At 38.9% G+C, this 27104-nt stretch overlaps 1 protein-coding gene across 5 annotated transcripts in view; it reads left to right on the top strand.

The window, feature by feature from the left end:
- The window catches only part of DIAPH2 (diaphanous related formin 2), a 343475-nt gene that overhangs the window by 131641 nt on the left and 184730 nt on the right, over window positions 1-27104 (top strand). For all 5 annotated transcript variants that reach the window (XM_087877553.1, XM_087877550.1, XM_087877551.1 and 2 more), the window contains 5 exons: window positions 2469-2570; window positions 3476-3570; window positions 10798-10899; window positions 16308-16547; window positions 23181-23310. In XM_087877553.1, the coding sequence (XP_087733679.1) occupies window positions 2469-2570; window positions 3476-3570; window positions 10798-10899; window positions 16308-16547; window positions 23181-23310 (669 nt within the window). The remainder of the gene's footprint in view (window positions 1-2468; window positions 2571-3475; window positions 3571-10797; window positions 10900-16307; window positions 16548-23180; window positions 23311-27104) is intronic.

The following is a 27104-nucleotide window of genomic DNA, read 5'->3' as shown; positions in this document are numbered from 1 at the left end:
CACGCAGTGAACCGGTTGTTAAACCGGTAGGATCCCACCCCTGGATTAGGGGAGATATGATAGCAGTGTTCCAATATCTCAGGACAGGACAAGAAGCAATGGGTGGAAACTAATCAAGGAGAGAAGCAACTTAGAACTAAGGAGAAATTTCCTGACATTTAAAACAATTCATCAGTGGAACAATTTGCCTGCAGAAGTTGGGAATGCTCCAACACTGGAAGTTGTTAAGATGTTGGATAACCATTTGTCTGTAGTGATGTAGTGTTTCCTGCCTAAGCAGGGGGTTGGATTAGAAGACCTCCAAGGTCCCTTCCAACTCTTCTATTCTATTCTATTCTATTCTATTCTATTCTATTCTATTCTATTCTATTCTATTCTATTCTATTCTATTCTATTCTATTCTATATATTAGTGCAATTTGCTGTGTAAAAATGGACCAGATAGAATTGAAGAGATTTGACGGCATTGGGCAGGGCTACCTGAGGAACCGTCTTCTCCCATTCACATCATCCTGTCCTACCCACTCAGTTTGGCAGGGAAAGTAGGTTGCAGGTCTGGTCGGTAAAATAATTTTGATTGGCAGGAGAATTTTGAGAACAAAGAGACAAAGCCACGACTGTGCTGTTTACATCACCCTGAGCTCAGAGAAGAGCCTTTGATATATCAAGATATTTTTTTGCCGTACAATTTTACACCCAAGGGTGAGGTGTTTACCGTTTAAAATTTCCTTATTCAAACATCTTTGTTAGGAATATTTACGAGAACCAAAGAAATAAAATATCTGATTCTACATATAATAACGGCTGCACGAATAACATATGCACAAAATTGGAAACAGGAAAGGACTCCAACAGACGAAGAAGTGATAGAAAAAGTTTTAGAATATGCCGAGATGGACAAATTAACAAAAGAAATTAAAGAGAAAGAAGTGACAGATTACTATATAATTTGGAACAAATGGTGTGAATGGCTTGAGTCCAGAAATAAAGAATAATAACTACAGGCAAGAAGTTAAAAATATAAAATATGTATATAACAAATACATAGAAATGTATAAAATTAAGCTTATAATTAAAAGTATAAAATATGTATTTAACAAGTGTATAGATATGTATAAAATTAAGATTACCAGTGTTGGAAAATACAATGTAACCAAAGGAAAAAGGACAATGGGGGAAAAAAATGAAATAGTAAGAGAGTGATGGGAGGGAAAAATATAAAACGAAAAGAAGACCACGAAGAAAAACAGTTTAAAAAAGAGGAGATATTTATATGTTGTATGTTATGTGATTGTCATATTGTGTAATAATAAAATATTATTAAAAAATAAAATAAAACTTCCTTATTCAAGCATTTTATCCTCTAGTCTACCTTGTCACCACCGGTGTTCAATATTTTGCTTTGTCTTAACATTATAACTGTTAAATTGTGTGGAGGTAACGTTTAATGGAGTTCAGTAATTGAGTTAATGATCAGGTGTGAGAGTACATTAAGTAGAATGCAGCTGTTAATTTTCAAAACCCATGTGTTTCCAGATTTTTGGGATAGGCTAATAGTGAAGTTTTAGTTAATTAAGTCTCTCAACCATTGCCACCTTCTTTGGGGTTTTCCTTGTCACCAGAACAATTGGCTGCGTTTAATTTCTTCTACCTTTCCTCGTTCACATTGGCAAATGTCATTGTTACAAGTGCAGGTATAAAGCAGGTGTCAAAATAAAATTATCCTTTCCCGGGGATCCATTAATTTCAGGGATAGGCAGTACCGTAGACTCCTTTTTTCCTCAGCTGCACATGGAGCTCATCACATAAGCATAATCTGGAAAACAATATCTTACAGCATGTTGCATCAGCTCTTTTCTCTCCGTCTTGAATAAACAAAGACGTGATAGCTCACAAAATAGATCTCCATATTCACCGAAAACAAAATCACGGTTGCTTACCAACAGGTTTAATATAGATACCTCAGATTTGTTTTGTTTTGTGAAGCATTTAACTCTGCCTTCTCTGACACCTGTACCTTCTTCCCAGCTCCCTTGGCTGTGTTTTAAATTAACTTTGCCTGATTGTGGAATAAGTCAAACACCAAACAGTTTGGTGTTGTGTGGATGCGAACCAGTAGGAGGCCCTAACATGCTGAGAAAAGAAATTGTGGGTCTTAGAGACAACCAGTTGAATAGGGTTGAGATGATGGAAAAGAGTAGACCAGTCTATTTTGGCATTGGTTGAAACTCTAAATTTGCACAACTGTAGCCTAGCCTTATCAAAATCATCTTTTAAATCCCAAAACAAAAATTCAAATGTTACTCTTTCCCATTATTTTTAACGTGCACGTTCACTTGATATTTTTTGTTCTTTTAATTAAGGAAGATCTTAAGATAATGTAGGAAACCAATTCTGGCATTTTAAAGGTTTCTGTGTATGTAAATAATCAAGGATGTTGCTTTTTTTTTTTTTTTTTTTGCTTTGTAGTGAAAAAGACAGTAGAGAATGTGGAGGAGAAGAAGATAATAATGCCCAAGAAGAAAGTGAAAGAATTAAGAATATTGGATGGGAAGACTGCCCAAAATTTGTGTATGTAATATATTCATTTTATCCAGGGCTCATGTGAGCTTTTTTTTTTCTCCAGCCTTTTCAAAAATAATATAAAGAATAGATTTATCGTTCGATATTTAGAAGTAAACTATTATAGGAATGGATTATATTGTCTTCACTGCCCTTGTTTTCAGCAGTTCCCTGTGGCGATATCATTTCTTCAGCAGAAATGGATGACAATAGATATGTAACAAAGCTCTGTTTTGACTGGTGTATATATGGTTGTTCCTTCATTAGGACTTGGGTTCAGTTTGATGGTGGTATTTTCTCTCATAAATCTAGGAATTAAAGCATTGGAACTTAACTGTATTAACATTACAGAGAGAGAGAGAGAGAGGGAGAGAGGGGTACCTTGGTACTCATCATTAATTGGTTCTGGGAAATGTGATGAGTAACAAAAACAATGAGTACCAAACAATTTTTCCCCATAAGAAATAATGTAAGTTAGTCACAAGGCAGCCGACACCAATAAGTTCCAACTTACGCGTTGACTACTAAACAAACAACGAGTACTGGAACAAACATCAAGATGTGTTGAGTGCCAAATTGGATGAGTTTAAAAACAATTGAATACCAAGGTATCACTCACTCACACTCACACACACAAACAACAACAGAAAATCAGTATTTTCAGATATTGTATATCTGTCCCCAGACTTGTACCATGTTGCCTACATTTCTAAGTTATATTTTTACCCTTCATGCCACAACTTCATTGTAAAAAATGCTGTTTTATTTTATGCAATGCAGTACAATGCATAAAATAGGTATAAACCTGTCTTCAGATTAAGAGTTCTTGATAAAAGCCATACTTTTCACCATAAAATGTATGAGAGGCATTCATTTAATGTCCTCTCTCAAATTATGATGGTATGTCATTTCAGCTATTTTCCTGGGATCTTTTCGCATGCCTTACCAAGAAATAAAACACATTATATTAGAAGTAGATGAAGCAAAACTAAGTGAAGCATTAATTCAGGTAAGTTACTAGGCCATTTTCTTTTAATCAAATTTAACTCTTTTATGAAACTCTGTGGACATCTCAAGTTGGTGGTGAAGCTTGCATCAGATGTCAAAAGTATATGCCTTAACGAGGGAGGGATTGTTTAAAATTATGATTTATGACCAAAGTAATATGCTGAAAACCTTCAGGGAAGATCATCCTTAAAAATGGGGAGGGAGGGAGAAATCCAGCTGATCCAGCTGGATCAGATGTTCCCAGCAGGGAACAGTAGGATCACATTCACAAACATGCATGTTGATTCACAATAATTTAAAAATCCTGTTTAGCATACCGTAGCAATCTAATTAATTGTGTCATCTCAATATTTTAGTTGGTGTGAGTTTTGCTTCAGCATATCTAGAAAACCTGGGATTACAGATAATGAGAATCAGAAACAGACAACCATGGAGTAGCTTGATCTTTTACGGCAGGGGTGTCAAACTCAAGGCCCGGGGCCCACCCTGGAAACAGCAAAGGACCGGCCCACGGTGCCTCTGCAAGCGAAAATGGAGTTCGGTAAGACCGCCCAAGCTCCATTTTCACTGGTAGAAGGTTGCAGGAGGCTATTGCAGCCGAAAACGGAACTTGGGAGCCTATTTTTGCTGGCAGAGCGCTTGGGCCACCACAAGCGCCCCCGACATGAGTGACGTTGGGCTGGCTACGCTTCCCCTAGCCACACCCACCCTGTCCCCCCCAAGGTTGAACACAACCCTGATGCAGCCCTCAATGAAATTGAGTTTGACACCCCGATTTCATGGAGTATTCCGAATTCGTATTATAATAATAATAATAATAATAACCATAATAAGCAGTCATATTGAACAATTGTTCAATATACCAATTCAGAGTCTGCTAGAAATGACTTTGAATTGGAAACAAGGCTTTCATTTGAATTTGTGAAAGGACTTATCTCTTATCTGTTATGATAGGTTTAATAATGAAAATCCACAAAAGAAGCCCAAGAACAGTATCACTTAACGAGTTGTTTTGAGACAGGAAAGAAAGGTGATATTTTTGAATGCAAGAAAGGGCACCTGTTTCAATATTTTCACTTAACTAACCTTTAAGTGTGCAATTAACATTTTCCAGAAAATAAAAGTTTCTGTTAAATTATTGCAGAAATGTGAAAGGTAGTTTAACTGATGTCTTGGTTCGGTTTAATGGGCAGTTTTTAACATCGCTGCGCTGACGTGCTGCAGAATTAGAGATATGAAGCACGAGATATTAAACGCTACGTTTTTTCACTACTGTCATAAATACCTTCTATTCACTTCCTCTAGTTGGTTGTGTGGGCTGTACTCAGAAAGAGGGGGGGGGTTTAAAATGTTTAACTGTCATATAACTATGAATATGCTGAGCTATATCGGGCTCATGTATGGAATAAGACCTGAAAACAATGCACAAAGAAAAATCATCTTTCAACAACCCCATAATCCCTTGCAGGGTGGAGTCTGGGCAACTGAATGGAGCTAACAGGGTGTTTAATGGCCGGATGTCCTTCCTGTCACCAGTACGGAGTTTTGTTCAGCAGATATATTCTCATTGTGCCCAAAGAGAGAAATATCTGCCTCTACCTAGGATCAAACTCACAGCCTCCTGATTGTGAGGCCAGAGCTCCACCCATAGGCCACAGCACCACTCATCCAATCCATCCATCTATCTGTCTCTACCTAGGATCGAACTCACAGCCTCCTAATAGTGAGGCGAGAGCTTCACCTCTAGGCCACCGCACCACTCCCAAACAATGCACAAACAATCCACCTGTAATACCGATTTCAAATGTTGAAAGTTGTAGTTTTCCTTTTTTCATCACTGCTCTAAAAACAATTTTCATCCATTTTTATGAATGGAAGCAAAGAACCAGCTCTGGAACATAATGATTGAAATCAAGCACTCTTAGATTCCATCTAAGGTTGATTGCAGATAGTCCTTGACATTTTTGTTGCTAAGCGAGACAATTGTTAAGTGAGCCTTGCCTCATTTTAACAACCTTCCTTGCCGTAGTTGTTAAGTGAATCCCTGCAGTTGTTCAGTTGGTAACACGGGTTCCTCATGGAGTTTGCTTGTCAAAAGGTGGGAAATGGGTATCACGTTGGAACACAGCAAAGATCATAAATACGAATCATATGCCAAACATCTGAATTTTGATCACATGACCATGGAATTGCTGCAATGGTCATAAATATAAAACACAGCCATACGTCACTTTAGAAATAGAATAACAGAGTTGGAAGGGACTTTGGAGGTCTTCTAGTCCAACCCCCTGCTTAGGCAGGAAATCCTACACCACTTCAGACAAATGATTATCCAACATCTTCTTAAAAACTTCCAGTGTTGGAGCATCCACAACTTCTGGAGGCAAGTTGTTCCACTGATTAATTGTTCTAACTGTCAGGAAATTTCTCCTTAGTTCTAGGTTGCTTCTCTCCTTGATTAGTTTCCACCCATTGCTTCTTGTCCTTCTCTCAGGTGCTTTGGAGAATAGGGTGACTCCCTCTTCTTTGTGGCAGCCCCTGAGATATTGGAACTTTGACAACAGTGTTGTTGTCAACCTCAGTCACTAAACGAATGGTGGCAAGTCAGGGGCTATCTCCCATTATTGAACTCAAGCCCTTGTTATTGCATCTAAGGCTGAGAATTTCTTAAGTCCGTTTTCATCTTTGGGTATCACAGATCCCATAGCTGTCTTCCCAGCAGTAACAGGGATAAAGAGGCTTGAAAGCAGCTGACAATTGGTGAAATTCTGCTACAACAACAACAACAACAACAACAACAACAATAATAACAACAACAACAACAACAACAACAACAACAACAACAATTGACTGACAGGCACTTGGTCCACAACACACCTGACATAACAATAGTTGAAAAGAAAAAAGTATGGTTCATTGACATTGCAATACCTGGTGATGCACGGATTGAAGATAAGCAGCAAGAAAAAATCACAAAGTACCGGGACTTGCAAATTGAAGTTGAGCGACTCCGGAAAAAGAAATCGTGTGTTGTCCCGATTGTAATTGGAGCCCTTGGAGCAATACCCAAAGGGCTACCCCGCTATTTAGAAATTCTAAATTTGCCGGACTTGAACATTTTGACTCTACAAAAAACCACCTTACTCGGAACAGCTTACATCCTCCGACGATACCTTAACAGTTCCTAGGTCCTTGGTTAGGACTCGAGCTGCTGAGCTATTAACCAGCCTCAAAGGCTGTGAATCTCACTAAAGATTAAATAATAATAATAATAATAATAATAATAATAATAATAATAATAACAACAACAACAACAACAACAACAACAACAACAACAACAACAACAAAACAACAACAACAACAACAACAACAAAACAACAACAAATTTATTATTATTATTATTATTATTATTATTATTATTATTATTATTATTATTATTATTATTTTCCTTTCAGTATAGTGAGAGTGAAAGAGCTCGCAGTGTCCTGATAGAACAGGTGTTGACAAATGGCATTCACATCATGCTCCGGTGTATTTATAAAACGATTTCACTCTGCCTGATGTGTGTAGGAAACAGAAAAACCAGTCAGTGATACATTAAAAGCGACCTCTTATCTAGCTTCCAAGCTATTCGATGTGGCATGTGTTTTATTTTAACTTTTTCCTTATACTCTCGCAGCTCATCCACTGCACAAAAGTACTTTCAGCATATATATCAGTGATGTAATCAGTAACCTTTTTCTCTTCGTGTGCCGAAAGTGCAAACGTGCCGGCACCCATAATGCAATGCATGCGGCCCCGCGCATGCGCGCACAACCCCCCAAGTCCCCAACGCATGCGCACACAACCCCCTATGCTCCCCACCGGTGACCCCCTGCCCCCGTTTTGGGCCTAGTAGGCCTCCCTGCAGTCTTCTGGGCCCAAAAACGGGCCGGGAGGGGTGCACCACACCCCCGCCCCTGCGCATGCGTGCACAACCCCATGTATCCACATACAACCCCCTGCACATGTATGTGCATCTCCCGCATGCGCCCAGTCCCCCATGAATACCGAAAATCAGCTGGCGGGTGGGAGGCATGCACATGCGCGGTGGAGCTGAGCTGGGCTCTGTGTGCCAGCTGTGGCACACATGCCATAGGTTCGCCATCACAGATATATATGTTGCTTTCAGCATATATATATGTGCTCAGCAATACACTATTTCATGGAAACAACAAACAGCTTAGAATTGCCGCACACATTTCTCTCCTTGGAGCAGTCAGTGAGATACATTTTCCTCCGAAAAACCACAAGAAGGATTTTTGCTTTTACCACTGTTATGGCATTATATTAACAATAGCTTTCGTTTAATTGTTCTGCTTCCCATGTGTTAAGAGGTGAGGATGAGAACATTCTGGGCGGAGAAAATAAGAATTATTGAACAGTTGACATCCTCCACCCCAAGAGGCTTTCAAAAGTTTGTAATAATCCCAACTGGGTACAAAAATGCCCACTGAGAAATCTTCAACTCAGTTCTGACACTGAATGTTGACCTTCCTCTATTTCTGTATTCATTGAACCTTCTCTCTTTACCTTCTACTTCTGTTGTAATCTCTTCAGAGTCAAGCTTTCTCTCATTTTCAGTTTACAGTAGTGGCCAAAATTGTGGAAACTTTTTGGGAAAAATGTATTTTCTAAAACTAGCTAATAACACCACTTTTTATTTTTGGAGTCGTACCATAAAATGATATATCAATGGAAAGATAATTTAATCAGGAATGTAATGCCATAACTTTTATTAAGGATTTGCTATTAGAATAGCAGTTGCAGTATAAAGAAGAAAAGTGCAACACGTAGAAAAAACGAGATATACAAAAATGATCACCATATCAATTAATACTTAGATGGGTAACTTTTAGCAGGAATCACGGCCTTACGATGTCGTCCCATGGAGTGAACCAAGTCTTTTAGTTCTGCAGCCGTTATAATGTGAAACCAAGATTGAACGATTGCTTATATTAACTGGGTTTTATTGCTGGGTCGCTTCTGACTCACAAGTTTCTTTAGTTGGCTCCATAGATTTTCAATTGGATTAAGGTCTGGGCTGTTCCCAGGCCATTCCAGCAGTGAAATATAATTAATTTGAAACTCAAAAAAAAAAAAAAAAGTGGTGTTGTTAGCCATCAAACCTCAAAAATACACTTTTCCACACTTGGCCACTACTGTATACATAGTCCTTGCCATCCCATGGTACGTATTGCACTTTGGCAGGTTCTACAACCCTCCTCCTCCAAATAATAAATAAAGCGAAGTTAATGAAAGGAAATGCTTTTAATAAATTTGCAATGATGAGGGGTGTGTTTCATTGATTACAGGTAGGTCTCAACTTACAACCATTTGTTTAGTGAAATTATGACAGCACTGAAAAAAGTGACATGACAGTTTCTCATACTTAACAACCGTTGCAACAATCGTGCGATCAAAATTCAGATGCTTGGCAGCTAACTCATTATTTATGATGCTTGGAGTGTCCCGGGGTCAAGTGATTACCTTTTGCGACCTCCTGACAAGCAAAGTCAACGGGGAAACCAGATGCACTTAACTATGTTACTAACTTCACCACTACAGTGATTCAATTAACAACTTGGCAAGAAAGTACCATACCATGGGGCAAAACACACTTGACAATTGTTTTGCTTAGCAACAGAAATTTTGGGATTGATTGTGATTGTAAATTGATGACTACTGTAGTTAGCAATAGCAACAGTATATAGACCAGGGGTGCCAAACTCAAGGCCTGTGGGCCGGATCTGGCCCATGGGGCCATCCTGGAAACAGCAAATGACCAGCCCGTGGTTTTTCTGCCAGTGAAAACAGAGCTCGGGAGGGCCGCAGGCGCCTTCCCGGGCTCCATTTTCGCTGGCAGAGGTTTCCAGGAGGCCGCTGCAGCCGAAAACGGAGTTCAGGAGCCCATTTTTTGCTGGCAGTGTTCTCGGTGCACCACAGGCGCCCCTGACATGAGTGACTTCGAGCTGGCCATGCTCACCCCGGCCTCCTGAGGTCAAACACAACCCTGATGTGGCCCTGAATGAAATCGAGTTTGAGACATCTGTCTTAGACTTATATATAGCACTCTCTGAGCAGTTTACAGATTCCGCATAATGCCCCAACAATCTGAGTCCTCATTTTACTGACCTCAGAAGGAGGGAAGGTTGAGTCAACCTTGTAGGCCGTCAGGATCGAACTGCTGGCAGTGGGCAGAATTTACCCTGCAATACTGCATTCTAACCACTGTGCCATTAGCGCTTTTAGGATTGGTTAGGATTTTTTTGCTTTCAGAATCTTTCTGAAGCAGCCATAATTTTACGTTTTTATCATCCAAGTCTTCCAAAATATACCCCAGTTGAACCCCTTGTCACTACCGTGTTTCCCCGAAAATAAGACCCTATCTTAGATTTTTTTGAACCCTGAAATAAGCGCTTGGCCTTATTGCCATGCGCTCAAAAGCCCGATTGGGCTTATTATCAGGGGATCTCTTATTTTGGGGGAAACAGGGTACCTTAGTTAACATATTCTGGCATAACAACAGCAACAACGGCTGCCTGGAGAAGAATTTGATCAGGGAAGGTTCCAGAATCTGGAATAAAGGATGCCTGATTATAATTTGCAATTGTTTTGATATAAGGCTTTATCGAACCATTTGTCAGAAGGGCTGAATAGGAAATGTAATTTCATGATTCACACCGAAGCCCCCTTTTCACGCCCACGAGTGGAATGGACGCTGTCATGAATATATGGAACAAAACCACTGGCTCATATTTCAAGGTTATACTACCACCTCATTATATTTGGAGCCAGGATCTACACAACCCTTTGCTAAAAAACTCTGCAGAAATGTTTTCAGTATATTGAACAGGTGGTGAATGAAATAATTCCCAAACAGCGAATATTTGGGGATTGCCTGCCTGTGAATTAAGAAGAAGGGGGAAAAAAAAACTGCTTTTCATGAAAAAGTAATTGCTCAATGGATATCAAAATAATCCTTTGAAGTTATAATGCATTTTGCAAGTTTAGGACATTGCAAAGAAGAGACAGTCTTTTAACTACTGCAAATAACTTTTTCATACGATTGGACATCATTGTAATGCTGGGAGAAAGATGGGTGGGACAGTGTGAAGACCTCGAATTGTTGTCTTCCCTTCCAAAAGAGGGAAGAGCAGTAATCCCTAATTTTTGTTTCTCACACTAGAACTTGGTTAAAAACCTCCCTGAACAAAAAGAACTTAATGCCTTAGCTGAACTGAAGAATGAATATGAAGATCTCTGTGAGTCAGAACAATTTGGAATTGTGGTAAGTTGAATTCTCTCTCCTCTCTTCTTTCTCCTGCCCTTCCTCTTTTCTCCTCCTCCTCCTCCTTCTCTTTCTGCTTCTCCTGCCCTCCCTCTCCTCTCCTCCCTTCTCTTTCTCTTGCCCTTCCTCTTTTCTCCTTCTCTTCCTCTTCCTCCTCCTTCTTCTTCTGCTTCTCCTGCCTCTCCTCTCCTCTCCTCTCCTCTCCTCTCCTCTCCTCTCCTCTCCTCTCCTCTCCTCTCCTCTCCTCTCCTCTCTCCTCTCTCCTGCCCTTCCTCTTTTTTCCTTCTCCTCATTCTCCTGCTCTTCCTCTCCTCTCCTTTTTCACCTGCCCTTCCTCTTTTATCCTTCTCCCCTTCTCTTCCTCCTCCTTCTCCTTTTCCTCCTTCTGCTTCTCCTGCCCTTCCTCTCCTCTTTCTCCTGCCATTCTTCTTTTCTCCTCCTCCTCCTTCTGTTCCTCCTCCTTCTGCTTCTCCTGCCCTTCCTCTCCTCTCCTCTCCTTTCCTCGGTTCCCCACTCTCCTCTCCATAAAATACTTATTCTACTTATACTCTAGCTAAAATTCGTAATCATGCCTGACCTTATTTGTCATGATGATCCAAGGTTAGCTAGATGTGCCCACCTAGCTGGATCTCTAATCACCAGTCCAATGGTGTAATTAATTGTGAAATTAAAGATACTTGGAATATCTTTTTCCAACTTCTCTGCAAACATAAAAATATTTTAAATTCATTAATACTTCTATAAGATTATTGGGGAGAAAAAAAAAGGTTCAGAACAATGATACAAAGTTACTTGGATATTTTCATCTAGTACCTTCCTCTAAAGCAGATATTACAATTTTCATCAAAGCTAAAACATTGCTTCAAGGGACACTGTGAGGTACAGTCTAGGAAAAGAAAACTTCATGGTAAGAGGGGAAAAAAAAGATATCACTCAATTTGAACTACATTTCTATATTAGCAGTTTTATAGGTGTTGATTGCAGCTCCTCTGATTTTCTTTCGGTTACGCTGTCAGAAGTCTTTGTTTCTTTTGTACGTTTATCTTCCCTTAGGGCTCCATCAAGTCATGTGAATGTCTTTTCCTTTAGAACAGAATCGCCATATTTTTTCACACTTGTCATTTAAGCTTCTTTTGGGTCTCTTTGGATTCCAAGATGTTCCAGGCTGAGTAAATTTTTCAGAGTTCATCCTGTATAATCCCATAGCGTAAAAGAAAAGGAAAAAAAAAAAACACTTGGGGTAAGATTAGAGCCAAACAACACCTTACATGGAGAACTGCTGTAATTATCCAAAATAATAGTCCACTTAAGAACCATCACATCCATCCATGGGAGAATTTTGCCACGTTGAAACTCGTAGGGAATATATAATTTATTCACACAGTGTTGAGGCCCTATTTTGGGAGGGAGTGTTAATCTCTGACAGTTGTTCTATTTATCTGCAAATCCGCAGCTTACACACAAAAATACATTTTTATTATTGTTTTATGTATTGCAAAGAATTCTGCTGGACTTAGGAACGATTCACCTGTTTATGGATCACGGAGCATGAATATGAGCGGAAAGTGATTAGGAGCTAAAGGATGCTATTCTTTGTCTTTCCAATATATCTCTCTGACCCACCTTCACTGCCTTTTTATTACCATTTAACCTCCTGGGTCTAAAACTTCATTCCAATGCATTTTTTTTCAAGGCAGTCTTAAACCTCTGCTCAAATGATGTTTTCAACCTTATAAGCTGTTTGCCTATGTGGACCCAAATACCTTCATGATCGCTAAACCTTCCAGAATCATTTCTAATCTTATTTTGCCCCATTTTGTATTCTTTGGAGAAGAATTATCTTAATTTAGGCTTTGGTGAGAGACGTTGCCTAGAGAAGGCGAGAAAAATGGGAGGGGGCAGATATAAGGGACAACCCAGCCCAGGACTGGATAAGATATAGAGGAAAAGAGTAAGGATAGTCATGCCCTAGAGCTTCCCATACATATCCATTTGGATGAGAGTAGTAAGAGTTTAGTCTGGCAAGATTCTGTCTGTTGCATGTACACAAATAAAGATTTGGCTGGATGATTCTATGTTGTTCTTTGCCTTAGCCTGACAGTTTTTAACTAAGTCACCCAGATGTACTAATACATGACATCTAACTCCATATTTTAACTGAAAACCAACTTTCCCATACATATACATCAGTGGTAAAATCCTCCACTGGTTGCCACTGGTTCGCTGCCCACTTATGCGCAGTGCGCGCCAAATGCACGCTTTGCACGGAAAAAGGAGCCGTTTGAAGATAAGTAGAACAGCAAGGGGGGGGACAGCTGTGCCACACAATTTAGATTAGCTAGAAAGCAGGATTTCCTGCTTTCTAACGAATATAAATCATGCGGCATAGCTGATCATCGGAAATACCAGTTCGGACCAACCAGTATCATTTTTTTACTACCGGTTCTCTGAACCGGTAGATTTTATCATTACCGGTTCTCCCGAACCGGTGCGAACTGGTAGGATTTCACCACTGATATACGTATATAAAATGTGCTGTTTGTTAGAGAGTCTTGTTAAATGATGGAATTAGAGGATCACATCTTTGCTATACAAACTCATTGAACCCTTCAAAGGTGCTGCTTATAAAATCTGAGCATTGTTATAGATTCCTCTTATTCAGCCTGCAGTTTAAAACCACATCATTTCTAAAAGGACTCCTGCTTATAATAATCTGAGCCCTGGTGTTTAAAAAGTATAGGTTGCTTGCAATTTGTATCTGAAGGTGAGAGGTTGTTTACTTTCCTCAGGATGCACACACCTATTTGCATATACACATTAGGTAAGTTAATGATTAATATAAGGCTTTAATTGGATAATCAATATACCCATCAAATCTAATAAAGGTCAAAATTAGATGGTTAAAATTCATTTAGAAAAGTCACACTTTCTAATTAGGTGACTTATTATAACAGTCTAATTAGCTTAATATTCTTATTTGTGCATGAAAATTGGAGCATCACATTTTCATTTAGATGAAACATTAAGATGAATTATGTCTTCAAATTAGGTACAGCATTTGGAATTGTATCCTAGTGTAATAATAATAATAAAAAAGTTTTGCAGTGATTTGGAGGAAGATGAAATTGAATGATGGAAAACAAAGAAGTTACTATAGTTGATATCTTAAGTTTCAGTTATGAAAATTGACATGTTCAAAACTGTTTATAGTTTTGATGTTGCTTTAATGTTTCTTATTTGGGATTTCTCTGATTACAAAGAAATAATTTAGGATTTAATAAGCGCTTCCTGACATATTTTATGAATTTTACCATGGTAATCTAAAGAAAACATTAACAACAAATATACAATTTAATTGTCACATACATATCTCAAGTACAATAATGTTGATTGTATTTATTATTTCTTCAGTTCTCTCTACACTGCTTTAATTCACTCCTTTTTTTCTTCCCTGCTCCTGCTCAGTCCTTTTAATCTTTATTGGAAGATCAGAAAAATAAACATTAAGCAAAAAATGTATTTAGCTCTTAAATATTACAAGCCGGCTTTCCAAGCATGTAGATGCATGATTGGATTGGAACACAATTTAGAGGAATTAACTTTTCTCCGCCTGACATGAATTATAGATTTAACTCCTTTTAAGAATATCATTTGACCTTCAGGATGACAGAAAAAAAATAACCCTCTTGAAGGAGATCTACCAGGGTGAAAGAATCTGATTATTTTATGTGCTCAAAAGAGGGAAAAGGCCATTTGGAAATGCTTTAAGTAGCAAAAGCATAAATCTATCGGAAGGTCTGTAGGGAAATAATGTACTTGTAACAGCTTTTATAAGCTATTGTTGCTTCCTCTTTTTTTAAATATGGATCAGGTTGAAAAATGAAATTTCCTTGGTGGTGTTTTGATGGACAGTGACTTCATAATATAACCAAACCCCTACATATTATGCAATTGCATTCAATATCCCTGGGCACTTTACATAGTGAATCATAAAACCAGAATCTAAGTCTTATGAAATGCAACATAGAATCATATCTGACAACTATCATCGTTTTCAGTCAAATTGTTTTCCAGGCTTACACGAGGCTTAGTAAGCTATAATTCTGCGGCAACACTAAAAAAAAACATTTAGTAATTGTATCTGTTCATGCTCTTGTTTGTATACATCAACATTATTTGCAAGATTATTACGCTGTTACTAACCATAATAGAAGCTCTGCAATGGAGATCAACATCATTCTAAATGGAGATTAAATATAGTTCTATAAATCTTTGGCAATGCATATCACAAGGGCTTTGATTAAGCTAATGGAAGCCTGAGTTTTGCTTATAAGGGTTATCCTTCTTTAAAATGCACTGTATATAGAAATCTCTACAATAATATCACTTTGGAAAATATCGTCAAGAGGAAAAAAAGTGTTTTTACTATCTCAAATGGGTATTGATAAAACTATTTGGAGAAATAAAGTGACAGGTTGCGTTATTGGGAAAGCAGGAAACAAAAATCACCAGATAATGTGCATTGTAATATTTATTCAGTATTTCAGGTTCTCCCTTCTTTCGTGACACAGTAAAGCTATTCTGTAATTGTATGTCTTGTAAATACAAACATTTGTGATCCCTAGCAAAGTTGATAAAGGCCAGATTTTAAGTTAAATGGCAATGCACATCAAGGGGGTACCATTTGTCTCAGGTTTTGTTTCTTGGTTACTTTAGTTATTTATGTTGTTGATAAGCTGACTTCTTTGCAAACAAACAAACGGTAAACCATTTAAACGTAAAGGACTAGTAAACTAGGGAATGAATGAACAAATAAGTATGAGGAAGTGATGAGGGGAGTAGCTAAAGTCACCAAGATAGAAACAGGAGACAAAAGCCAGCTATGTTACTTTGGGCCATTTTCTCTCTTTAGCCCTAGAAAAAAGTTTCAACCACTTCATGCTGGCTAGAAAACTTCGAGTATTTGCTCATTTAAGTTGCCAGGATCCAAAATTTCTTCTCTCAGTGTAGGATTTTCTTACAGATTCCGTGGAGATTCTCTCTCTGTGTGTCTCTGTCTCTCTCTGTCTCTCTCTATCTCTCTGTCTCTGTCTCTGTCTCTGTCTCTCTCTCTGTCTCTGTCTCTGTCTCCCTCCCTCCCTCCCTCTCTCTGACTTGTCTATGTGTCTTTCTGTCCATGAAATTAATTAATTAAGCCTGGAAGCAATTTTTATTTTCCTTAGGTTGAAAAACCAACCAACCAACCAGCCAGCCAACAAACCAACCAACAAGTACCTAATTTAAATTTAAAGCTGTACATTCCTAAACCGGCAGAAAAAAAATCCCCTAGAAATGTTGCTATTCATCTGTTTTATTGTCTGAAGCATCTTATTTTTTTTCCCCCACCCGTTCCTCCTCTTCCTTTCCAGATGAGCTCAGTGAAACTGCTGCAGCCTCGTCTCAACGGGATCCTTTTCAAGCTTACGTTTGAAGAGCACATCAACAACATCAAACCTGGCATCATGGCTGTCACGATCGCGTGTGAGGAGCTGAAGAAGAGTGAAAGCTTCACTAAGCTTTTAGAACTTGTGCTAATGATTGGGAACTACATGAATTCCGGCTCAAGAAATGCCCAATCGCTGGGTTTTAATATTAGTTTCCTTTGCAAGGTGAGTCTACTTTGCAAAATGGATAAAAATACATTTTTTCGAGTGCCAGTACATTTTTTTTCTCCACCCACTTTGTCTGTGTGTGTGTGTGTGTGTGTGTGTGTGTATAAACTCACCTTTTAAACTGGAATGTTGGTTCTACTTCCCAAGTCCTACCCATAGTGACAAGTATTGAGGAGCAGGTGATAAATAGGTAATAATAATAATAATAATAATAATAATAATAATAATAATAATAATAATAATAATAGTATAATAATGAGAAAGATGAGACACTCGACCACCTGATCAGTGGGTGCAGCAAAATTTCACAAACTGACTACCTACAACGCCATGACCATGTTGCTAAGATCATTCACTGGAAATTGTGCCAGAAGTTTGGATTTGAGTACAGCAAAAACCACTGGGAACATCAGGTTGAGAAAGTTTTAGAGAATGAGAAACTCAAGATCTTGTGGGACTTTAGGATTCAGACTGACAGGCACTTGGTCCACAACACACCTGACATAACAATAGTTGAAAAGAAAAAAGTATGGTTCATTGACATTGCAATACCTGGTGATGCACGGATTGAAGATAAGCAGCAAGAAAAAAATCACAAAGTACCAGGACTTGCAAATTGAAGTTGAGCGACTGTGGAAAAAGAAATCGTGTGTTGTCCCGATTGTAATTGGAGCCCTTGGAGCAATACCCAAAGGGCTACCCCGCTATTTAGAAATTCTAAATTTGCCGGACTTGAATATTTTGACTCTACAAAAAACCACCTTACTCGGAACAGCTTACATCCTCCAACTATACCTTAACAGTTCCTAGGTCCTTAGTTAGGACTCGAGCTGCTGAGCTATTAACCAGCCTCAAAGGCTGTGAATCTCACTAAAGATTAACCAATAATAATAGTAATAATAATAACAACAACAACAACAACAACAACAACTTTATTGTAATTGTACGTGTATACACAGTATACCCATACAACAAAATTCACTTTACACCCAAAGACCAGGTCCAACACACATAACAATCCCCAAACACCGCCTACTCACCACAAATTCCCCACCCCTAAACCACCCAAACATCCACACAACAGACCAAGTAAGGTAGGTAGGTAGGTAGCTAGGGAGAGAGAGAGAGAGAGAGAGAGAGAGATTTTGTTGTTGTTATTTGCGAAGTCGTGTCCGACCCATCGTGACCCCATGGACAACATTCCTCCAGGCCTTCCTGTCCTCTACCATCCTCTGGAGTCCCTTTAAATTCATGCCGACTGCTTCAGGGACTCCATCCAGCCACCTCGTTTTCTGCTGTCCTGTTCTTCTTTTGCCCTCAATCGTTCCCAGCATTAGGTTCTTCTCCAGTGACTCCTTCCTTCTCATTAGGTGGCCAAAGTATTTGAGTTTCATCTTCAGGATCTGGCCTTCTAAAGAGCAGTCAGGGTTGATCTCCTCTAGGACTGACCAGTTTGATCGTCTTGCAGTCCAAGGGACTTGCAGGAGTCTTCTCCAGCACCAGAGTTCAAAGGCCTCCATTCTTTGGAGCTCAGCTTTTCTTATGGTCCAACTTTCACAGCCATCCATTGCAACTGGGAACACCATAGCCTTGACTACACAGATAGATAGATATAGATAGATAAATAGAGATAGATGCAAATACTACCTCTGGCTGGCCCCAGAGTAGGGTGGGAATGGTGATTTTGCAGTATCCTTCCCCTGCCACACCCACCAAACCTCACTACTCCCACCAAGCCATGCCCACAGAACCGGTAGTAAACATATTTAGAGGGGGGGAGGGAGGGAGAGAGAGGGAGAGAGACAATGAAAAAAGGGACTTATGACATTTTTTCACACTTATGATCATTGTAGCATCCCCATGGTTACGGGATCAAAATTCAGATGCTTGGCCATTGACTCATATTTATGACGGTTGCCGTGTCCCGGGATCATGTGGTTCCCTTTTGCGACCTTCTGACCAACAAAATCCATGGGGCAACCAGATTCACTTAACAACCGTGTTTCCAACTTAACAACTCCGGTGAATCACTTAACAGTTATGCAAAAAAACAAACAAAAAAAAAAACAATAAAATAGAACAAAATTCACTTAACAGTTGTCTTGCTTAGCAATATAAATTTTGGGCTCCATTGTGGTCATAAGTCAAAGGCTACCTACATTTTTCTGCACCCATTTTCCCAAAAAAACAAACAACAAAACCTACCCCTTTTAAATTGGAATATTGCTCCTAATTTCCAAGTCCTATCTATAGTGAAAAGTGTTGAAGAGCAGGTCAGATTTTCCAATCTGCTTTTTTTTTCTCTCTCTCTCTCTCTTTCTGCCTCGCTTTGATTTAATACCTTGAATAGTGTACCATGTGGAACCCAGTTTTCTATTTCAGAAATTTAACGTATCCTTAATTTTTCTGTGGGGAACTAACTACTGCGGACATTTGTAGTTAATGTGCTGTTTTATGTAAATCCCAGACCTGTTTGCTTGTGTGTGTGAAGAGAGGGGGGGAAAAAAGGAAAAAAAGAGAACAGCAATAAGTCCTTTGAACCCAATCTGGGGAAATGAGAATGTGAGGTTTAATCCAAAGGACAGCTTAATTTCACTGACCATTATCCAACTGAATTGGGAAGGAAATAACATCTTTCTTAGTGGCTGCAGCACAATAAATAATAGCTTTAATGCAAACTGAAAAGGTATAACAACAGCAGCAGACCTGTTGGGGGTAGGATGGGGGAAAGGAGGAGATTAAAGCAGCATTTGAAAAAGCATGTTATGAAAAAGTTATCATTTAAATCTTTTGTATATCCAGACACAGAGATGATTCAAGCATGGATTAACCTGATTATATGGCCCCTCCTGTTTATAATTAATACTGCGTGAATTACTGGGTGCATTTCTCTAAATGTAGCATGCTGGACTTCCAAGGAGTTGTAACTATCGCAATGTCGATAAAGAGTATCTTAAAATGTATTTGGGATGGCTCAGTTGTGATGGTGCTATCAGGAATCGCAATGACAACGAAGTCTTTAGAAAATGCACAATACGTATTAGGGAGGATTTGAATGAGACCGTCAAGCTAATGGGTTTGGCCCAAGCATCAAATTCCAGCTTTTGTAATTTCTCTCTCTGGTGTTCAATCGCTAGTATTAAAAGAGAAAATAAATTTGTGTCAATGGTAATCCATAATGAGCATCGCTTTAATCAACAAATAAATTTATAACATGGATGTACCCTCCACATCAGTCGCCGTTTCTTAGTAATGAATTAGGAAGAATGTCTTTAGTTTTGCCTTTTCTTAAAATTATATTTATAATTACCTTCCTTTCCTGGATCTGAAATCTTTAAAGACTAATTTCTGTAAGATTTTGGGTGTATGAAGTAGCTAAGTGGATATATCTCTTTTTTTGTGTGTGTATCCAACTATACATTCTACTGGGAAATTAGTCCTATAATAGTTATGTTAAAGTGAGTGGGAATAAGAAATAATATCCTTCTCTCAGAATAACCTTGAAAATTGAGGATATTTGAGGTAACTTATTTACATATTTTACAATTTGATTATAAATTTAATGTAGAGTTTAATGTCCTTGTAGAGTTGAAAATAGATAATTCTATGAGAACATCATTAATAAATAGCAGCTAAAATATATCTAGATCTGAGTCTGTGGTTAAGATGCTACTTTTATCCACTGCTCCTCTAGATGTATTAATGAGGGCAGCCAAGATCATAGTTCTCTGGAAAAAAAAAATGAGATGAGAAAACATCTTCTTTTTTTAGAACGATGGTTGTATTATTCTAAGGCTAATCTGTTCTTGTGTTGTATATTCACATCGTTTTATTTATCAAATATAACTTGTAATAAGGGCAATTAAAAAGTCACAGTTCATAAACACTATGATAAAAAAAGATGTGCAGCTGAATCTAAATGTCAAATAAAAAAAACATTATGTTACCGTGTTTCCATGAAAATAAGACTGTGTCTTATATTAATTTTTGCTCCGAAAGACGCATTAGGGCTTATTTTCTAGTTAGTTCTTATTTGGGGGGAAATACTGTACTAAATACATCTGTCTGGCCGACAATCTTAACTGAGGCTTATTTTGGGGTGGGGCTTATATTACGAGCATCATGAAAAATCATGCTAGGACTTATTTTCCAGTTGGGTCTTATTTTCAAGAAAACAGGGTACTAGTATATGGTTGAAAATTGTCTGTGGGTTGTAAATCATAAGTACAGGTTGTAGTTATGACTGGCAAGGTGAACTGAAAACATACAGTACTAAAATAAAGATGTTTGTGGTAGAATAGCTTTTACTGGGTCATGAAGAGACTTGCTTTTTGTGTTATTTTTGCCTTATATTTTACAAAGGGGATTGTGTTGGCTCAACAGTTAAGGATGCTGGGATTGTCAGCTGAAAAGCTGGCAGCCTGGGTTCGAGACTTGAGTGCCACACAACGCTCCTGCTCACCTAGCAGTTCAAAACCATGTAAATGCGAATAGATAAATAGGTATCACTTTGGTGGGAAGGTAACAGCATCCGGTGCGCCTTGGTGTATAGTCATGCTGGCCGCACGAACCACGGAAATGTCTTTGGACAATGCTGGCTCCCTTGGCTAACCAAGAAGCACCAACCCCTAGAGTCGAACACAATTGGACACGACTTTATCTTTATTTAAATGAGCCATGGTGGCGCAGTGATTAGAGTGCAGTACAGTCTGTACTGACAGTCTGAATCTCACCAGGCTCAAGGTTGACTCAGCCTTCCATCCTTCCGAGGTGGGTAAAATGAGGACCCAGATTGTTGGGGGCAAGATGCTGACTCTGTAAAACCGTGTAGAGAGGGCTGTAAAGCACTGTGAAGCGGTATATAAGTCTAAGGGTTATTGCTATTTTTTACAAAGATGATCTGTAACACTAAATAAAACCCCATTTGCAATCCATGTCTGGTCTGAACAAATTGCAATTAGAGTTTCAACTCAGGTTGCTGGTTTTGAAACAGCAACGTACCTGGGAATGAGGTTATACTAGAATGCAAGGGGCATAATCATTATGTATGTTTGCATGTAAGTTTGAAGAAAAAGTTAAGAGATTTGTTTTGTTCACTGAGAGTTTAATCTCAGTCTTTCTTATTGGGAAGTCATCTTCTAGAAGCAACAGATGGTATCCTTACCCTTTTTAATTGAGTGGACTGCAGTGAAGCTCCCCCATCAGCCCTGTCACAAGGACTGTCTTGATATAATCAGCAACAGTGCTGTTGATTTGTGCAAATCTAGCCCTGGGCACTTTTGATCCCGAATCACCGGGAAACGTCACTTTTTCAGTGGTGGATGTAGAAAGACTGACATTTCAGAAGTTATGCATTAAATGTGTCTGGTTCTATCTGGCAAAACTAATATCTTTATGTTGATTGCAAATCCTTAAAAATGCATTATCTATCCGGGATGTTATACTGCAGCGTGTGGAATGATTGAAGAAACCAGCAATTTGTAAACAACCCTTGGCAGAGAATTGCAGGACTTAATTTTGCTTAAATAAAAGAGACTTCCATTAGAATTCATGGACTGCATCAACGCTGGCAGGCAGAAGTAGTAGTTTTGATATATGCACTGAAGCATTCATGATTGTTGATTCATTGAACTGTTAATATTTATACAACTATGGTTCGGGGGGGGGGAAGTATTTGAATAAACCCACAACCTCATTAGTAGTCAGGAGATTACCACACCGTAGTGGTAGCTTTCAAAGTTTTGCGTGTCTATAAATTGACTGGAGGTTGTTTAGCATTTTCACAATTGTTGCTATTCGAACAATGCGAAATGCGGCAGACGTTCTGATTAGTAAGTTTAATTTGGGCGGGTTGTCACGTCCGTTAAGTGGATTCACATCTCATTTAAAACAAAAGTCATATAATATTTATAGCAAATTCTCATCAACCTGAAATGAAGGGTTGAATAGAGTGCAGCAAGGTTCAGCCCAAGGTCTAGTGCTTTTCAGCATTTTTTTTAATGGTTTGAAGTGGTACAGGGAGTGCTTAAATGCTTATTTAAACAAAATACACAGAGTTGGGCAAAGAAAAAAATATGATTCTGGTAGATAACAGAAAATTAGGACAGGACAGGACAGGACAGGACAAGGGTAAGGGTAAGGGTACGGGTAAGGGTAAGGGAGAGGTGAAATGCTTCCGGTTCGGACCAGATCGCCCGATCCGGTAGCGATGGCGGCGAGTGGTTCAGAGAACCGTTAGCAAAAATCCCTGCCCCCCCCCCCCATGCCCAGCTGAGCTGCATGATCATCAGAGACTTTTTTTTTTTTTTTTTTTTTACTTTTAAAAGCATTTTTTCTACAACCACTTCGGCCGAATCATAGAATCATCCACAGTCATATATTTTTGAGTGATAGGAGATTTAAGACACTCCACATATAGTTAGACAGCATTTCAGGAGAAAGTCATATAAAACAATAACAAAAAAATGTTAGTTTTCTTCCATTGGAGCACCTCTTTTATTTCACAGAGCAAACGAAGAACATTAGAACTAAAATTATAAACTGCTAAAAGCTGCCTTTAAAAAAAAAATAACGTAAGGGTTCTTTAAAAATAATATTTCACCCCTTTCTTGTTTCTTCCATTTTTTGCAGATTAGAGACACAAAATCATCTGATCAGAAAACAACCCTGCTTCATTTCCTGGCTGATATCTGTGAAGAGAAATATCAAGACATCCTAAAATTCCCCGATGAACTTGAACATGTAGAAAGTGCAAGCAAAGGTAGATCAAAAAGATAAAACGTGGGGGTAATTTTGATCTGCTAACATGGGGAAGGTCTTTTGAACGTTGAATTCGTTCCTTGTGGGACTGTGCAAACTGTAAAGATGGGTAATACTAACGGACAGTTCTTTTTCTAGAAACCAAGTAATTCACTTTACTATGGAATTAAATATTGTAATAGGATACAAATGGTGGTTCTTAAGAGTGTGGCCTGGGGCACCAGGAATCCTCAAGACCCTTTCAGAGTTCTGCAAAGTCAAACAAATAAATTATTGCTTTCCAAACCAAGAAATGTCCCAAAGGTGCTTTTTCAAAAGACAACTGAACTGTCTTTGTTTTGCTTGAAAATATTTTGCTTCTCATCCAAGAAGCTTCTTCAGTTCTGGATGAGAATTAAAACGTCTTCAAGGAAAACAAAGGAAGTCCAGTTACCTTTTTTTTTAAAAAAAAAAAAACACCTTTGGGACATCCATGATCTGGATCAGTGGTGGGATTCAGCCGGTTTTCTCTGGTCCGGCGAACTGATAGCAGTACTGCGGGAGGCTCCGCCCACCCGCCTGGACGTAATGTGCGATTACTGCACACGTGCAGAGGTGACACATGCAAGCGAAGTGAGCGAGCACGCGTGCTCACATTTGTGAACCGGTAGGGAAGGTAAACGAATCCCACCTCTGAACTGGATGACTGAGAATCTCCATAGACATTAAATCAGTAAATATTGATAGATATGACCGAGATAAACCAAGCTCTTTGGTGGCTCTTGATCATTTTTAAGACTGTAAAGTGATGCTGAGACCAAAATCTTTGAGAGCTGCAGACATAAAAAGTTACAGCAAAATGCTTTGAAGCACAGATGAGTCACCTTTCAACTCGTTAACTATCTCAAAAATTTAGTTTCTTATCTTTATGTGCAATTACAATGTTCTGTTTTTCTCATCTGATTGAATTATTAAAATCAGGGCTTTAGCAAAATTACAGACATGTCTCATCTTGGGGCGGGGGGGCAGAATAAATTAAAAACCTGCCCAATTATCCATCCATCCACATTTTGGAAAAAAAGAAAGGGTTTGCAAAATGCAAACAAGTTATAATACATATGGGGTCTACATAAATTAATCTCTCCATGGCTTAGGACCTGGGTACTTACGAGATCGCCTTCTGCTACCAATAGCCTCCCACCGGCCAATACGTTCCTATAGAGAGGGACTCCTCCGGGTGCCGTTGGTCAAACAATGTCGACTGGCGAACCCCAGGGGAGAGCCTTCTCTGTGGGGGCACCTGCCCTCTGGAACGAACTGCCCCCGGAGATACGGATGATCCCTGACCTATGCACCTTTCTCCGTGCCCTCAAGACCTTATTGTTTCAACAAGCTGGCCTGGCCTAAATGTGAATTTTAAATGATTGCTTTAGTTTTTTAATAAGACTGGGGCCAAATTATTTAATACATTTTTAAATTGTTTTTAAATTTTTTGTATATATGTGTTTTAGTGTTGGCTGTACACCGCCCTGAGTCCCTCGGGAGAAGGGCGGTATAAAAATGTAATAATAATAAAAAAATCTTATTTTCATACAATCCCAAAGGAACAAAGCCCACAAAATTTGCCTTGACGATGATGTCTATAACTCTACTAGCCTAAATTCTGACATTGGAACCTATAGGCACACATGGATAAAATATGAAGGTGGTTTCTAAATTAAATTCAGATTAGGTTAAATGTGGGTCTTATCAATTAAATATAATGAATTTAACAGTGTTTGCCATCACTTATGTAATTTGAAACAGATGGTCGATTCCCTATTGCAGAACTTCGCATCACTTTTATGAATTTTCACCATGGTGCTGGTATTTATGCTAATTATTCTTCAGGAAAGTTTTGGATCTGAATTGTAGGGGGTCAGTATTAGAGAAAATGTTCTCGTAACTAGACGTTCCATCATCCAGGTGTAAATTATAGCGGAGTTCAGGCATGAAATACATTTTGTCTAGTGATCAAAGATGATCTTTTCTTTAATATAATATATAAATATGTAAGATATTTTTAAGACAACACCCACACACATAGAAACATTACCATCTTACAAGGTACGTTTGGCAGTTTCATTGAAAACCTCTGAAGTATTAAAAGGTCAGATCAAGGTATTAAACCAAAGGGGTTGGTAAAGTTTAATTAAAACCACTGCATCAATGAAAGGAGGAAAGATTTAGGAACCTGATATTCTATTTCCCTTAAGATTTTGAATATATTTCCAATTGAGATGCGTACGTTTTTTTTCCATTGTCCGTCTGTCCGTCCGTCCATCCCTCCCTCCCTGCCTCTATCCATCCATTCATGAAATCTTTGGATCTACTCAAGAAACTCTTAAATAAATAATAATAATAATAAACCCCTACACTTACAAGACCGCCTTCTGCTACCAATAGCCTCCCACCAGCCAATTCGCTCCCACAGAGAGGGGCTCCTCCGGGTGCCGTCGGCCAAACAATGTTGGCCGGCGACCCCCAGGGGGAGAGCCTTCTCTGTGGGGGCGCCTGCCCTCTGGAACAAATTGCCCCCCGAGATGCGGAGGATTCCCGATTTACACACCTTCCGCCGGGCCCTCAAGACCCTTTTATTCTAACAAGCCGGGCTGGCCTAATTTTTAATTTTTTAATCGTTAACTTTTAACTTTTAAATGTCCAAAATGGGTAGTTTTATTTTAATTAGATATGGGCCAAATTATTTAATATTTCTTAAATTGTTTTTTAAATTTTGTATCTGTGTGTTTTATTTTGGTTGTACACTGCCCTGAGTCCTTCTGGGAGAAGGGTGGTATATAAATTAAATTAATAAATAAATAAAATAAATAATTTCCCAGGACCTTACTTATTTGATAAGCAGTGCAAATTCTTGCATGCTTTGCCACTTTAACTCAAAGCTTAAGTACTCTACATAATAGTTGGCATTCACATTTAACAATCCATAGTGGATTAAGTATGGTAAATCCTTGTCTTCCGATTAGTCTTTTTTTTTTAAAAAAAAAAAGCTAAGCAAGATAAGATCTGTGGGAGACTGGGACATTGACAAACAGAATGTCTCAATTCAGAGTATGGCATTTCTGTAAGGTAAAGGTAAAGGTTCCCCTCGCACATATGTGTTAGTTGTTCCCAACTCTAGGGGGCGGTGCTCATTTCCGTTTCAAAGCCAAAGAGCCCGCACTGTCTGAAGACGTCTCCATGGTCATGTGGTCAGCATGACTCAACGCCAAAGGCACACGGAATGCTGTTACCTTCCCACCAAAGGTGGTCCCTATTTTTCTACTTGCATTTTTTACGTGCTTTCAAACTGCTAGGTTGGCAGAAGCTGGGACAAGTAACGGGAGCTCACCCCGTTATGCGGCACTAGGGATTCGCACCGCCGAACTGCCGATCTTTCAATTGACAAGCTCAGAGTCTTAGCCACTGAGCCACTGCGTCCCTTGTCATTTCTAGAGGTAAATACCACCTCTGACTGGCTCTGTCCCCATATATTCTCTGCCTCCCGAGTCCCAGCTGATTGGGAGGAAATGGGGATTTTGCAGTAACCTTTCCCTGGAGTGGGGAGGGAATGGAGATTTTACAGTATCCTTCCCCTGCCACGCCAACCAAGCCACGTCCATCAAGCCATGCCATGCTCACCAAGCCACATTCAGAGAACCAGTAGTAAAAAAATTTGAAGCCCACCACTGATCATAAGGATACATGCCAGTTATTTTTATAAGCAATTGAGTATACATGAAAGATCAAAGATAAATTATCTCTATCCCCCAACTACCT

Source organism: Pantherophis guttatus, chromosome 12 (genome assembly GCF_059756535.1).
Source record: "Pantherophis guttatus breed Tessera chromosome 12, ASM5975653v1, whole genome shotgun sequence".
NCBI classification, from domain to species: Eukaryota; Metazoa; Chordata; class Lepidosauria; order Squamata; family Colubridae; genus Pantherophis; species Pantherophis guttatus.
The sequence above is the reverse complement of the archived record's forward strand: the minus strand, read 5'-3'. Positions and strand labels throughout refer to the sequence as shown.